This window comes from Anguilla rostrata, chromosome 10 (assembly GCF_018555375.3).
Source record: "Anguilla rostrata isolate EN2019 chromosome 10, ASM1855537v3, whole genome shotgun sequence".
NCBI classification, from domain to species: Eukaryota; Metazoa; Chordata; class Actinopteri; order Anguilliformes; family Anguillidae; genus Anguilla; species Anguilla rostrata.
Window position 1 is genome coordinate 28,229,545 of NC_057942.1, and position 14,423 is coordinate 28,243,967.

The window sequence follows — 14,423 nt, forward strand, 5'->3', positions numbered from 1 at the left end:
GGCTGTTTTTTAAGCTTAGATTTTACATTTTATTATTAATTATGTTTTCCATTCTCAGTCCTACCTTCCACCTTTTAGTATACCCTCATATGTCAAAGGCATCTGCTTCAAATTCACTAATTCCGAGATTCACGCACAACACAGTCCTAGGGACCGACTACGTCTGCTGGATTTGTACCATCTGTAATTGAAAATAGGGCTGGGCAGTATAACGCAACAACAATTATTAATTGCAGTAACAGTCATCACCATCATGTGGCATGTTTCCTCTCATCTCATTATATTTAATTATACTTGATGCGGTAGTAAACATCTAAATTTTAGAGTCTGTGTAAAATGCTTTCGGGGAAAAAAATGCCACCACTGTTATCTATTATTATCTATGAAAATTAGTATATTGCAAAAATAGAAGAAAAATATACTTTACACCTCGTTGGGAGTAGGTGTAAATTGTACGTTGTACTTTACGCTGCCTTCATGTGCTGTTGGTAATATCGTATTTATGAGTTGTGTGTATATGTATGACCCAACAAAGTCATAATTACCAGTGGGAAATTGTTCTGTGATACCAGAGTTGCCGAGTTGTGATGGTTTGGTAGTCGAGTTGTCACAGCAAAATGGCCCAAAGCAGTTAAGCCATGTCAAGAGTAAGAATTATCTATATCGTTGTTTTGTATTAGTATTTAGTATTCTTTGTTAGTGTATAGAATTAGTATTTTATAATATTAGTGTTTAGTTGTCTCACTTTTTGTGCCTACTTACACCTAGCTTTTGCAAGCTAACTTCCACTATGAAGCCAGTGGCTAAGGCCTGCTACTAACCAGCCAACTCATGTCAACAAAGCAATGTATAGGTGAGAATACTGTTTATACGTAATTCTCACGTTTCATTAAGCCGAAATGCATGAGATGTTATTGAAAAAAATGTGTGCTGTGCTGCTTGCTTTCGTAAATAAAATTCTATCCCAAAAAAACTTGCTTCCATAGTGCGTCCATTTTTCTGTTTATTTCTGACCAACAGCACTTAAAGGAACTTCCAAACTTGGAAGTGGGTGCTAACAAGGAGAACATGAAGGCAGCATTAACTCTACGTCGGAACGAACTCAATTGGTTTAAATTAAGTTATTACTTAACTCAGAATTTACGTTCAAACCTGCCTACGTTTGAGCTTAAATTGTGCTGGTGCAACAAGCTGGAGGTTTTAAGGGGTTTTAACATGATTCTGTAACTTGACTGAGGGCGCTTGGCTTGCATCTATGGCTAGCGTCACTATTTGTGTGTTTTAGAACATCATAATGTGCAGTTGCACATCAAAGTGTGTCCATTCTAATGAAATTCTTTTCAATGAATTGCACTCATATTCAAGATTTGTCAGATTCTATATTCATTACCAAATGCCTTGTTAAATACTGAATTTTAAGATTCTGTCTTCATGTCATTGCAGAAACCATAGGATTCTATTTAATATATTAAATCAAACGAAAATATAGGGTCATGGAAGAAGAAAAAGCTGATGAAAGTACTCTTTGTTCCCAGGGACACACACTTAAGATGTCTGATCTTTGGGACCCTGGGGTGTACAGACCTTTGGCAGTCGGTGTCCTGATGATGCTCTACCAGCAATTCACAGGCATCAATGCTATCATGTTTTATGCTGAGACTATCTTCGAGGATGCCAATTTCAAGGTAGGATGTTCCGTAATGGAAGACAATAAAGTACAATTTTATAAAGTTTTCTAACGTGTAAAAATTTTATTAAATTGAGGATCAATAATCATATTTTTTTATATATACATTGATAATTCAGAAATGCGAGTGCATCAGGAATGAGGGTTCAGAACACTGAAATGCCTGTACATTTTTACATTTTTAAATTCCATTTTCTAGCTGTAATCCATAGTTTAAGGTAAGAATCATTCATGAAAGGCTACCGTTAGCTGCATGTTATTAAAGCCAATAACTAGATTATCTGGAAAAAAGAAAGTTAAAATTAGACTTGAATGCTCTTTGTAAAATAAGACTGACAGATTGTTACGATGACCACTAGTGATGCATAGATATAATTACCGTGAATATTTTGTCATTGCTTAAAAATGTTGACACTTTTGGTTTGGAGTATTGGTGAAGGTAAGTTTTTGTGTGTGTGTGTGTGCGTGTGTGCGTGTCTGTGTGCGTGCGTGTGTGTGTGTCTGTGTGCGCGCGTGAACACGTGCCACTTTATTAAGTATGCCTGTTTGGTAATGCAAATAGCCTGCATTCTAATCCATAGCTGACTGTTAAGGAGTGAGTGCACCCTTGCTGTGGAATGGCATGGCCTGCTGCTTGGCCTTGGTTTTTTCCCCTCATTAATAGATTAAAACGAGAGACGTATGCTGCATTAACAGCTAAATTTAATTACATTTTTAGTTAATGCTTTCACAGCTTCACAACCTAGTCCCCCAGTAGAGCAAAACAGTTTCCTGCTATTAGGGAAACTTTGAACGGTTAGAGCTATCCACTAGCACTAACTTGCTTTTCTCTTGAGTAATGTTTTATTTTAGACAGTTCATCACAGCTGACTATTAGACACACATCCTTGTTTGAAGAAATACAGACAATCAGCTATGTAGTGTAGTACAATACGTAGTGTTGTACTTCCCATAATATAAGCATGATCAAAAACAAACCCACTGCACACTTCCCAAACTTTGGAGTAGTGGTTAGCACAGTCGCCCTTCAAATAGACGACTGCGGTTCGCATCATGCTTGCGACTGGAACCATAACTCGTCATTGTATTGTATGTGCATTTAATCCTACCTATTTTGGGTTTTCATCCAAATGCAAATAGCCAACAAATACAAATATTTCTTGGATTTGAACAGATAGTATCCTGTCACACCCCTAATGATTAGGCTATATCGCTACACCTTTGCTTTCTTCTTTCTTTGTTCTTTTCTAATTTATTCATAGAGATAAAACAACCATTTTATATATTATTTATTCCTTATCTAATTAAGGCAATAAATGGTTTGTTAAAAGTCTGGGAATGGAAATAAAATTAAAATGATGAAAGGACAATTTGTTTTTTTAATTTCTTTTTACAGGTTAGAGGCATTGCCATTGCAAAACAGTACGCTACAGACAATTAAAAGGGGCAGTAAAAAAAGCATGGGAATTTATATTACATTACATTACAGGCATATGGCAGACGCTCTTATCCAGAGCGACGTACAACAAAGTGTATAACCATAACCAGGAACAAGTATGATGAAACCCCTAGAGAGAAGTACCGGTCCAAGTGCAGGGAACAACCGCATAGTTCAACTTGGACCCTGAAGGTTAAACTGATTAACACTAACACAACGAGAATGGCAACAACGCAATCTATGGAAAAAATACAAGCAGTAGTTAAGACAGTTAATGCACCTAAGTCACCTACGAAACAGCTGCCTAGTTACAACCCTAAGCTTACAGTCATTTACATAAAACAAAAGTGTTTGCTGTGTCCTTAGATGTCCTCAAATGTAGAGAAAGTGACTGGGCTGCCTCAGAAGTTCATCAGTCCACTTAATGAACATCCTGCTCTCACGGTCACCAAAGCCTGGAATCTTCTCTGCCAAGGTGTTTAACAAGTATGCTTGAAGGTTCCTTGGCAGCTCCCACTTCTTGTGCGTGTCGCTCCAATTGGTGTTGCAACACCAAGTGTGCTATTTCTTTGTGCCAACTGCAGCCTGGAAAAGGTTACAGCAGTAGCGATCTGAGTGTCTGCCTGAGAGCTGGCTGATCTTCCGCTGTCGCTCTGGTGTCAGCTCAGGGATGACCTGGATGCGGTCACTTCAGTCCACTGAACGGGCTGTGTGTCGGCGTAGTTGATGCTATTGTTGTCGCGGGCAAGGTGTTGTGGGGCTGAGCTGTTGCCGGGGCTGGCAGGAACCATGCGGCTGCAAGCTCCTCGGCCCTGTCTCTCCCTGACCTACAGAACCTACAAAAGGCGGAGTCATCTTATTAACTGTTCTGTTCCGTATTATCCTTACTGTTCTGTATTAGGCTATCCTTAAAAGCACTATCAAGCTTTCATTCCAGAAGGCTCCTGTTGGCAGAGGAAAATGGATAGGATCAATATGCAGACAAGCAAATTCATCAGAAGTATGTGGGAAAGGGGTTACTCATACCCAAGACATCACTAAATATCTAGCTGATACAGGAGTTACCGCATCTATGAGGACTAGCCAAAGGTGCTGCAAAAAGGAAAATGACATGAACTACCTGCATTTATTTAATGAGTCAATTTTTTTAGAATAATAAAACAAAACGGCGAGAAATTGAACAGTTATTTCTTATCCAGGGAGGTCTTTGAAGCTGTGAGAATGACGAGCTGTCAGTGAAAAATGTACATGCCTACCTGAAGACCAGACACAACATATTTATCAGACTGTCAGAAAAGCTTTGGGGACATTGACCTTTAAAAAGAACCAACTAGGGTTGGGCCGATGTAAAAATTTTCAAACCGGTTTGATATTAAGCCAAATACCGGACCGGACCGGTAATACCGAATTTTACCACTAGGCGTCGCACGTGACTCAGCCGCTCCCGAGTGGAACATAATGAGAGCCCATGAATCTGAGTGTAGCGGCTTTACCATTGTCAAGCAAAACTCCGATTGGTAGTTCTATTTGGACCGTCATTACATTATTTAATAAAACTGCATGAAACCATAAGTCAATCAAATTAATCTCTCTAGCACTGTCTTGCTTTTTAAATGGTGTGGTCGCGCAGTGTAGACATAACATGTTTCTAAGACCCTCTGAAACGGGTTTTGAATGCCAGCTAGCTTTATGATAGGTTCGCCGTCACTTGTCACCTAGCCAATATTAAAATTCTTGGTTTTAGGTCAGAATGGTCTCACGGCATGCTTGTTATCCCGGCTAGCTAACTATTGAATTGTATTCAAAACAGCGGTTACTATAAACGCAGTCGTTCACAAACGGATGAAAAAGTGTCCGTAGCCATGAGTTAAATGGGTAACGCCTATATTCTACTGTCCAAATAAGGGACGATTCGGATTTGTAAAGCTAGCAACAGTAACTAGAAATGTGATTCAACGTTGCCATCAATTGTGAAATTGGACATTGAAAACGGGAGGGGATGTAACAACAATTCAAATGCGAAAGTTGCTGTTTAAACTGCTTTAGGATGCTGGATTTTGTAGCACATTGATTTTAGAACTGTTAAAAGGCCAAGGTGTCCCTTTACTGAGAAATAATGCCCACCCTTGGACCAATCAGAATCGAATATTCAGCCAAGCCTTTGTATAATGAAATTGTATCTCCTTGTTGCCAGCCTCGGCACTAAATTGCGCACGGCCTGTCAGTCTTTTTTTTTGTTGCACTCAGACTCTAGTGGCTCTGTTTATAAACAAACATAATATTATGTTAATCACGTTGTCATATTGTTTATTACTAATGCAATACAAGTTTGATTTAGTTCCGTCGGCACAGGTTGCTGATGTAGGCTACTTTTTAATTTGCCAGTAGGCTACGTCTCATAATGACAAATGCCGGTTCAGTCGGTTCGCATAAAATCAAAGCTCATACACCGGACCGGACCGGCAAAACCGAAACCGACCCAACCCTAGAACCAAGACCTTCTGACAACCTGTTTGACAACATTCTATTCACTGATCAATCAACTGTAGCCTTTCAACATTTTCCTTGACGCTATTACAAAAATCTGGAAACACAAGCGCAGTGAAGCCAGTGGTCAAGCATCCCCTCAAAGTTCACATTTGAGAGAAGTTCAGTTTCCTGCTGATCATGACAAAGTCATGTAAACCCATTGCCCCAGGGATTGGGGACCCCAGGTTCTTTGCCTTCTATGAACACATCATGAAAGGCAAAGTCTGACCATGCAGTATATCAGATAATGTTACGTGAGGCCTACACATCATTTCTTTCAGGGTCTGCTAGAACTTCGCCACATAGATGAAGATACTGAGTGCCCGTAGTGTGTGTACTGTAGGCTAGCGTTAACCGTCTCAGTAGTTAATCCAAAACACACTGCTACCAGACGTTGCATTGAGAAGGAAGGGATCAAATGGGCCAAAACTCCAGCAATGTGAGTACCTATGTTTAGCCTGGAATTAAGCCTACACCAACTGTATTCAAAATTTTCTATTTTCAATCTCTATGTCAGGCCTCCTGAAATGAACCCAACTGAGCTGGTTTGGCATGCGATGAAGGAGTATGTGCCCAGTATAGCCAAAAAAAAGCGGACCTCATAGAGGCCATCAAGACATTCTGGCCTTACAAGCTGACCACAGAGCTCTGCAACAGATCCATTGACCATATGGACAGAATGTTGCGCCATGTTGTGGAACTGCACGGTGGAACTGGAATGTAGGCCATCGTAATTTCATTGGAGCGAAGAGCACACATTATTCATCCCGCTCCTCTATCGCTTTGCCTACAATATTTGTGGTTATCATCAACACCCCTTTCCAGAAATATCTTGGTTTGAGTGAATTTATTGTCAATGGTAGCACAATAGGCTACAGTAGCCTACAAATCAAACATGAGGTTAGTTACTTATACTTTCTCGTACTAGGTCTTAGCATATAGGCCTACAATATCATTACATTACATTACAGGGATATATCCAGAGCGACTTACACAACTTTTTTTAAAAAAAATTTACGTAGCATTTTGTGGTAGCAGGGTACTGGCCCTGGCATTAATATACTGGCATTAAATGAATTTTTAGAGGTTTGACATGCACATGTTTTGTAGTACATGATAATGTTTGATGAACTGAGAATAAGAATATCCCTCCTCTAATATTATATCAGAGAATAATATCTCTCCTTCCCTCCTCCATCATTCAATTGCTGAATAGCAGGCCAGGGGAGAGACAAACATTCACACTTGAGTATAAGCATCTCCTGACTATTGTCTGTCAGTGGGGGTGTGAAGAAAATGACACAAACTGCTAGTATTTATTTACTGAGTCAAACTCGCGAACTGAACTGGCATTAGCAATGCACCTGCTGCGATGACAATGAGAAATAAATCTTGCAATTGAAGTACCCTGGGTAGTTAAGGCTTTTGATTGCCTTTGGAGTCTGTTACTGGTGTTTATCAACATGAGGACCAAAGTTGTACCAATGAAAGTCAAGTCAGGCTGACAAATAAGAAAAAATAGTCAGAGACATACACCAGACTTTACTGTTTATAACATAGAAAGAGAGTCCTGGTGAACTAGGTAATTGCGAAGGGCCTGGTGGACCAAGGAAGACCTCTACAGTTGATAAATGAATAATTTTCAGCATGATGAGGGAAAAACCAACAAACAGCTGTCCAACAGATCAGTAGCACTCTTTAGAAGGCAGGCATGGATGGGTCAGCGAGTGACTACTGTCCATAGAAGACACAAAAGGCACTAGAGGCTAAAAACCACTAGTTTGATGCACGAACAGTATGGCCAGGTTACAGTTTGCTAAGAAGAATGTAAAAGAGCCTTCTGCGTTCTAGAAAAGAGTCTTGTGGACAGATGAGACCAAGATTGACTTGTATCAGAGTGATAGCAAGAGCAAAATGTGGGTGTGTTGGTGGGGGTGTTGTGGTTTGACCATGTATGGCTGCCACAGGTTCTAGCTCATTTGTCTTCATTGATGATGTAACTACTGATAGGAACGGCAAAATGAATTCTGAAGTGTACAGAAGTATCTTATCTGCTCAAGCAAATGCCAAACTCTTTGGATGGCAATAATCCCAAACATACTTCTTTTTAAAGAATCTTCAAGGTATTTCTAGGGTGGATCAAGAACAAACAAATAGTCATCCAAAAATAGGCCACACACCAAAAAATCACAAAGGACTGCATTGCATTGCAATCACTTATCCAGAGCAACTTACGAAGTGAAAAACATCAGTGTTAGTTTTAGAACTATTGAACAGATACATTTATTTGGCGACTCACAGCACTAACAGACTTTACTTGGGTGCTTCTTATTTTTTATTCAGTACCTAATGAGTTGAGTCCTGGTGTGAAGACATGGACAATGGTGTGAACTACTATACTTCCAAAGTAGCATCCATGGGTGCGTAACACAACTCAGAACTAAGTGGCATAATGGGACCTATCAAACACCATATAACAGGGTTGTATCAGTTGGGTTATGTGAGATGGCTTGGCTCTGCTATGACCTGCTTGACTATGTGCGGGTGCATGTGATGAATTACATGGTCTTTAACAAGCTTTGTGGGTTTTAATTACAGACTTAGTTGATGGTGATTATTTTTGTTTTTCAGAGCAGCGATGTTGCCACAGTGATTGTTGCAGTAGTCCAGGTGGTCTTCACAGCTGTGGCAGCGATGGTGATGGATCGGGCTGGGAGGAAGTTTCTTCTGATCCTGTCAGGTGTGTTTCCCTGGGTTAACATTGAAGATGACTTTAGGCTTATCTATCAGTCAAGAATCACAGGTGTGGCTTTGCTAATAGTTAATGAGCCTAGCCTGGTGCCAGTTATCCAAAAGGTGGTGCCATTGCACATGATTGATTAAATCATTTCTTGCAATATAGGAATTCCTCCTGCACAGTATAATAACTTTAAAGGTTTCTCCTCATGTGTCTCACAATTGATAGATATATTTTCCATGTTATATGAATGTGGATACAGTATAAGTAATAATCAGAATAATTCAGGAGCTGATACACATGACATTGAAACAAACGAGTAGTGTTTAATTTGCTGAAAAAGAGCATTAAGAGATAAACCATCTCTGCAGAATATTAGAAAAATAGTACTAAGCAGGTTTGCATGAAAATTTAGTTAGGGCGGGCATACATTATACGAGTTGTGGGATCTTGATTGTTTTTTTAAGATCGGGACCAAATCATAAGAAAAACATTGCAGCTCACAAGGTATGAGATACCATTCTGAACTGATCCAATTAGTCTACGGGCTCCTGATAGTTTTTTGACATGTTAAAATGTCGGCTTGAATTCGTCAGGTGTGAGAGATCATGCCTGCCGATTCTGTGTTTCAATTCCCATGGACCAATCAGGAGGCGGCTCAGTGTGTAATGTTTTTTGCCTGCTGTGCTTTGCCTACTGGAACATCAATCTTTTCTGGTCAGGAGCACGTATAGTCTATGCTATCATCCGATCAGTAGTCACTATCTGAACCTTGTTAAGTGTGAGACAGCATCCCAACACCCAACCCATGAGAAAATTGCATAATGTGCACCCACCCTTAGTGTTCTCTCCTTGGCAAAATCATGTTTTACATTTCTCTGTGCAGTGGGGAATAGAAGTGTGAATGTAATTCCAATGAATTGTGTCTCCTCTCGCCATGATGTTTCCTGGACATCTTCATAAGGTAGATGCTGTCTATGAATAACTGTCCAGAAATGAAAACCACATAAGGGAACTGGTTTCTCACAGATTTTACTATTTCACTTTCAGAGTCAAGGTAATTCTGAGATGGAGAAGTGGTGTGACAGTAAACTTAGTAACATGCCAGTCACCATCAAACCTGCCCTTGTTGTGAGCACACTGCTGATACTTTGAGAGATTGCAGCTCCTGACACATTTGATCTTTCACCATTTTATCTACAATTCACCAAAATGATCTTGAAAAAATCTGCAATGTGTGTATTCAAGAAACACATTTTCATGGCAATTATGTTTTCTACTGTCTGATAGAATATATTTTATAAGTGTACCAACTTTTAATTAGACAGGCCAATCAAATATTTAATTCACTAAAAAGATCTATAAATATTGTGAATAAAGTATTAATTAAACCTTAAATAATCATACTGGGGACAATAATTGCATAAATAAAATTCATTTTAACGTGTTGCTTTATATGTTGGCAGATGCTTTTATTAATGAATAGGAAAGCAGTTTAAGTTGAGCTGCATATAAAGCTGCTAAGGCCCCTCTTCATTGTGCGTTCACGTATAGTGTCTATTTTATAATATGGATAGAATCTGTCTTTGTTTTGAACTCACATTCCAGACAATATTAGTTAACCTATTTAACTCAGAACACATTATAAAGCCTACGTACGGTAGTTACAACATTTCATGAAGAAGTACTCTTTCCTTTCTTGAAACTGCATGTCTGGTTGTCAGCTATTGACATGTTATTATTATGCTCTGCTATGTTCTAATGAGATCCCACTTTTTAACGTTTGAAAGTATTTGTAGCTGCAAATTATGAGCCTGTTAAAAATAATGCAGGTTAATGCAAGTAATTAAAATGAGCGAATTTTCAATTAACCTTGAAAGGTACAAGCATTTCTGAGTTCTGAAGGACTTCCATTTCTGAAGGGTTTGTATTTCTAGAAGTTCTACTCTACTATATTTCTTTGCTTTGGTTCTTTAGAAATAATATATAAAGAACAAAGCAACTGTGCAGTAGCAAAGTAGCATACAATCATTCTACTTATTTTTAACTTCTTAAAATGTTTAATCTCGTAATCTGCTCTGATTCAAGTAGTGCCATGTTTTTATTAGCAGTATCCTACATCAAACAGTAAAAACGAGTCGGTTTCAGACATCACCAAGTCATTGGTCAGAATGGTCAGTCAATGTGTGTCGTTGTCAATACACTACTCTTTTGTTTGCATTCAGTATATAGTTGGTTAGTGCATGTTATTGATGCAGGAAAAAACAAAAAACTTATGCCCCGTTCTCTTTCTTTTACTACACAGGGATTGCCATGTCAGTCAGCACAGGAGTGTTTGGTGTTTACTTCAAACTGACCAGCCCAATACCTAATAATTCCTCTGATCCAAAATTTCTGGTTTTGGCCCAAGACCTGGAGCTGCATGACCAACATGAGCTGGCATGGATCGCCCTTGCCAGCATGGGTCTCTTTATAGCAGGTGGGCAAGGGTGCCAGCACCGATCACTTGAAAGGAGCATAATGTGTACTCTTACCTCAGGAACTTAGTGTTATAACCTCACAGCAACAGCTTTGCGAACAACTCTAAAGAGGATCTGTTGTACTTTAATGACATGGTCACAAGCCATAACACACCCCAGCAAGATAGAACAAAAAAAAATTTCGGTTTGTTTTACTTTTTACCTAATATTTTTTTTAAATCCTTGTACATTTACAAATGTTCTGCCAATGTCAGCTTCTGATTCTACTTACATACTACATTTTGTCCTTTGGCCATCATTTCCTATGAAGCTCTAAAATAAAATAAAAAAGTTATTTAAAAAAAAAAAAAAAAAACAACATAGCATTTCCGAGGGCACATTCAATTTGCAATCCCAACCACACCATTCCAATCTATTTTCTCAGGTTTTGCCTTGGGCTGGGGCCCCACCCCATGGCTGGTGATGTCAGAGATCTTCCCCGTACAAGTACGGGGATTGGCCAGTGCTATCTGTGTTTTGATGAACTGGACAGCTGCTTTCATCGTCACCAAGACTTTCCAGGATCTTATGGTGAGGGGTTTGGGAACAGGCCATTGACTACTCTAGCTCTCATTCTACATTTCTTGTAAAACATTTGGCAGCATTGCTTTGGAATACAGCTTATTTCATTTTGGTGAGGCAAGAAAATGTGTTTTTTTTATGAGAGATGCTTTACTGTACACATGCTTACACACAGGCAAGAAACATTATTGAGGCTTTGTGCCTTTGTTTTACAACAAATAATTATTTTGCAATGCCTAAGTCTAAACAGAAGACTCAAAAATTTGGAGGCCTTGGAAGAAATTACTCATCTGAGTGAATATTTCTGAGGACAGTGAAAACATCTTTGACTCCACAGCAGAGGACATGTCAGTAAATGACTGATTTCATATCAGTGAGCATCTAACTACATTCTTAAAACATATTTATTATTCAGTATGCTTATAAATAAGGAGTAGGCCTGATTTTGAGGTCATACCTGTCAACTGGATGTGTCCCTGCAGTCTTCAAACAAGCTTGTGTCACCCACCTGCTGAAGAAATGCCCCCTTGACTTCTCTGCCATCCAGAATCACCATCCTGACTCTCTTCTCCCCTTTCTCTCCAAAACTCTTTAACATGCTGTTTTTTTTTTTTGCCACTCTCAGAACAACCTTCTAAGACCCTCATTCATCTGGCTTCAGGGCTGACCACTCAAAACAATACAATTTCATAACATCATCTTAACATCGTGTTTCTACATTCAACTTTCTTTGGCTGGTTTTTCAGGAGAGCAGAGTTTAGTCTGCCCATAAAACTGTGCAATTGTGGGCCAGGGGGGAACCTCAGATTTTTTTGTGTACCAATCAAAAATTGGGTGTGCCTAGGACATCCAGGACACAGCGTGCTGCTGCCAGTGCTTGTGTCAGCTGTTAATTATACCTACTATCGCATGCATTTTTTTTTCTAGCGTAGCAGTGACTGGCTTGATTTTTTTCTTTTATACTTTTATGGAAAAATACTCCCCCGATTACTTGGGGGAAATGTGGCTAACGAATTTTACAGAATAGCTATGGTATTTGAAAGTAATTTCTTTCTTAATTTTTAGAAGCAAAGATGGTTGTCACTGTGTATACATTGAAATTTTCTGTGGTAAGTAAAACACAGTCATGTTAGATAATCTGATATTTCAATACTTCTATGGAGGTAGGACAAGCAGGGTTATACAGTACTGTTTAGGGCACTGATTCAGCATAATAATGATGGAACTTTTTGTCTTTCAGGACTTGCTGGGGAGTGCTGGGATCTTCTGGTTGTTTTCAGGTCTCTGTGCACTGAATGTTCTCTTCACCATCTTCTGTGTCCCAGAAACCAAGGGCAAAACTCTGGAGGAGATCCAAGCCCATTTCAAAGGAACTGACTAGGTGTCAGCCCATGTTGTTGTCTTTTATAAATAATTGTAATAACCAATACCATTTTAAACCTTTATCTGCATTTTTTTTTTCATTTTGAATTTTTAAATTCAAATGATCTGTAAAACTGGCACTTGTAATATTTTAGTCATATGAGAAGTGATACATTTGTAACCTGTGTAAAATATTTTTTTAAGCAACAATTGCAAAACAAAACATTGTTCTAGTTTTGTTTTATGATTATGTTTTGTAATAGAATTGTACAGTTTTTACATTTGTAACCACGGAGTTATCCATGACCAATTTGAGTAGCCGATTACATTTCCAAGCACACTAATAGTCCAGTGTTAACACAAATACAGAACATCGTATTATGATAACCATAACTAGAATACGGAATATACTTCCCACCACTGAATACTCTACAGTTACCACCTTTTGAATAGAATCCAGAGAAGGACTTGACTAATCACAAGGTAACAGCAAATAGAACAGTGACTGATACTTACTTCCGAGGATCCTGTAGGTTAAGTTGACATTGCATATTCCTACTTCATTATCCTTGCCTCTTACCGGGAAATAAGTATGCCTGTATGTTCAATTTTGCATCGACTTTTTGGTCATTCACTAGCTTGCCATCATGGGAAACCCAAACTGCTTGAATTTTTGATGCAATTGTAAGATGCACTTTTGTCTCAATTATGAAGGGTATGAATATAATGTGATGTCTGGACCAAATAAAGTATTGTAACAGTGGTGTCTTGAAAAGTGTTTTTGGAGAAGATCCTTAACAATGATAAAGAGGACTGCTCACAGTAAGGCATTTTCCAAAAGTGCAAAAAGCATAAGATGATGCTAAAGTGACCATCTCTCCCAATCAAAATAATTATAGGGCTATTTCAGACATGTCTTTACATTGTTTAAAACACTACGATGACTGTGTATACAGGGATGTTTGTGGCTGTTATATTCCATGGTACCATGAAATGTCATGGTATTGCACAGCTTATAACTGTTAGTAAAATCTGTTTTTAACACCACTATTAAACCTAAGTACATTAAACATAAACAGTTCTCAAAAATGATTTGGTCCCAGTTCACAGAAAATCCACCAGATTGGAGCAGTATTTAAAGTTTTTTAGGGACAGTTGCTGGTTATATGGGGCAGATATGCCATCCTACAAGTTATGGCTTGGTGGAGTATGCCCCATACATATACAGCACAGAGTTTGACATTATTCAGGTTTTCCTCCAGTAATAACCACAATGACCACACTCTCAGTTAACATTAACGTTTGTACCTTCTGACCTCATGTAAACAGACAGTTTTTGCTAACTATTAATTTTTTAGATATAGTTTATTAAACCCCGTGGGGTAATTTCCTAGGCGAGAGCGAGAATCGGAATCGAATACGAGAGCTAATGGTCAGAAACACAAAAATCACGGGCAAACAAACTAGAAGGGCTAAGGCAAGAATCAGAGTCAAAGGGAACGTGTCAGTGGTTATATCTGACATCTGATCAGCAAACAAATCAGAAGGGCTAGACGGGAATCGGAATCAACACAATGCGGTAACGTTAGGTTGACAGCGCAAACAAGAGGCAAACAGTGAGATTGCGGT

The 14,423-nt window shown here is 38.8% G+C and overlaps 1 protein-coding gene across 2 annotated transcripts in view; it reads left to right on the top strand.

The window, feature by feature from the left end:
* The window catches only part of slc2a8 (solute carrier family 2 member 8), a 35,406-nt gene extending 21,849 nt beyond the window's left edge, over positions 1-13,557 (top strand). For both annotated transcript variants that reach the window (XM_064296339.1, XM_064296340.1), the window contains exons 6-10: positions 1,536-1,685; positions 8,286-8,394; positions 10,697-10,870; positions 11,296-11,441; positions 12,673-13,557. In XM_064296339.1, coding sequence (XP_064152409.1) covers positions 1,536-1,685; positions 8,286-8,394; positions 10,697-10,870; positions 11,296-11,441; positions 12,673-12,813 — 720 coding nt within the window. In that variant the 3' untranslated portion in view covers positions 12,814-13,557. The remainder of the gene's footprint in view (positions 1-1,535; positions 1,686-8,285; positions 8,395-10,696; positions 10,871-11,295; positions 11,442-12,672) is intronic.
* Positions 13,558-14,423: the final 866 nt, after the last annotated feature.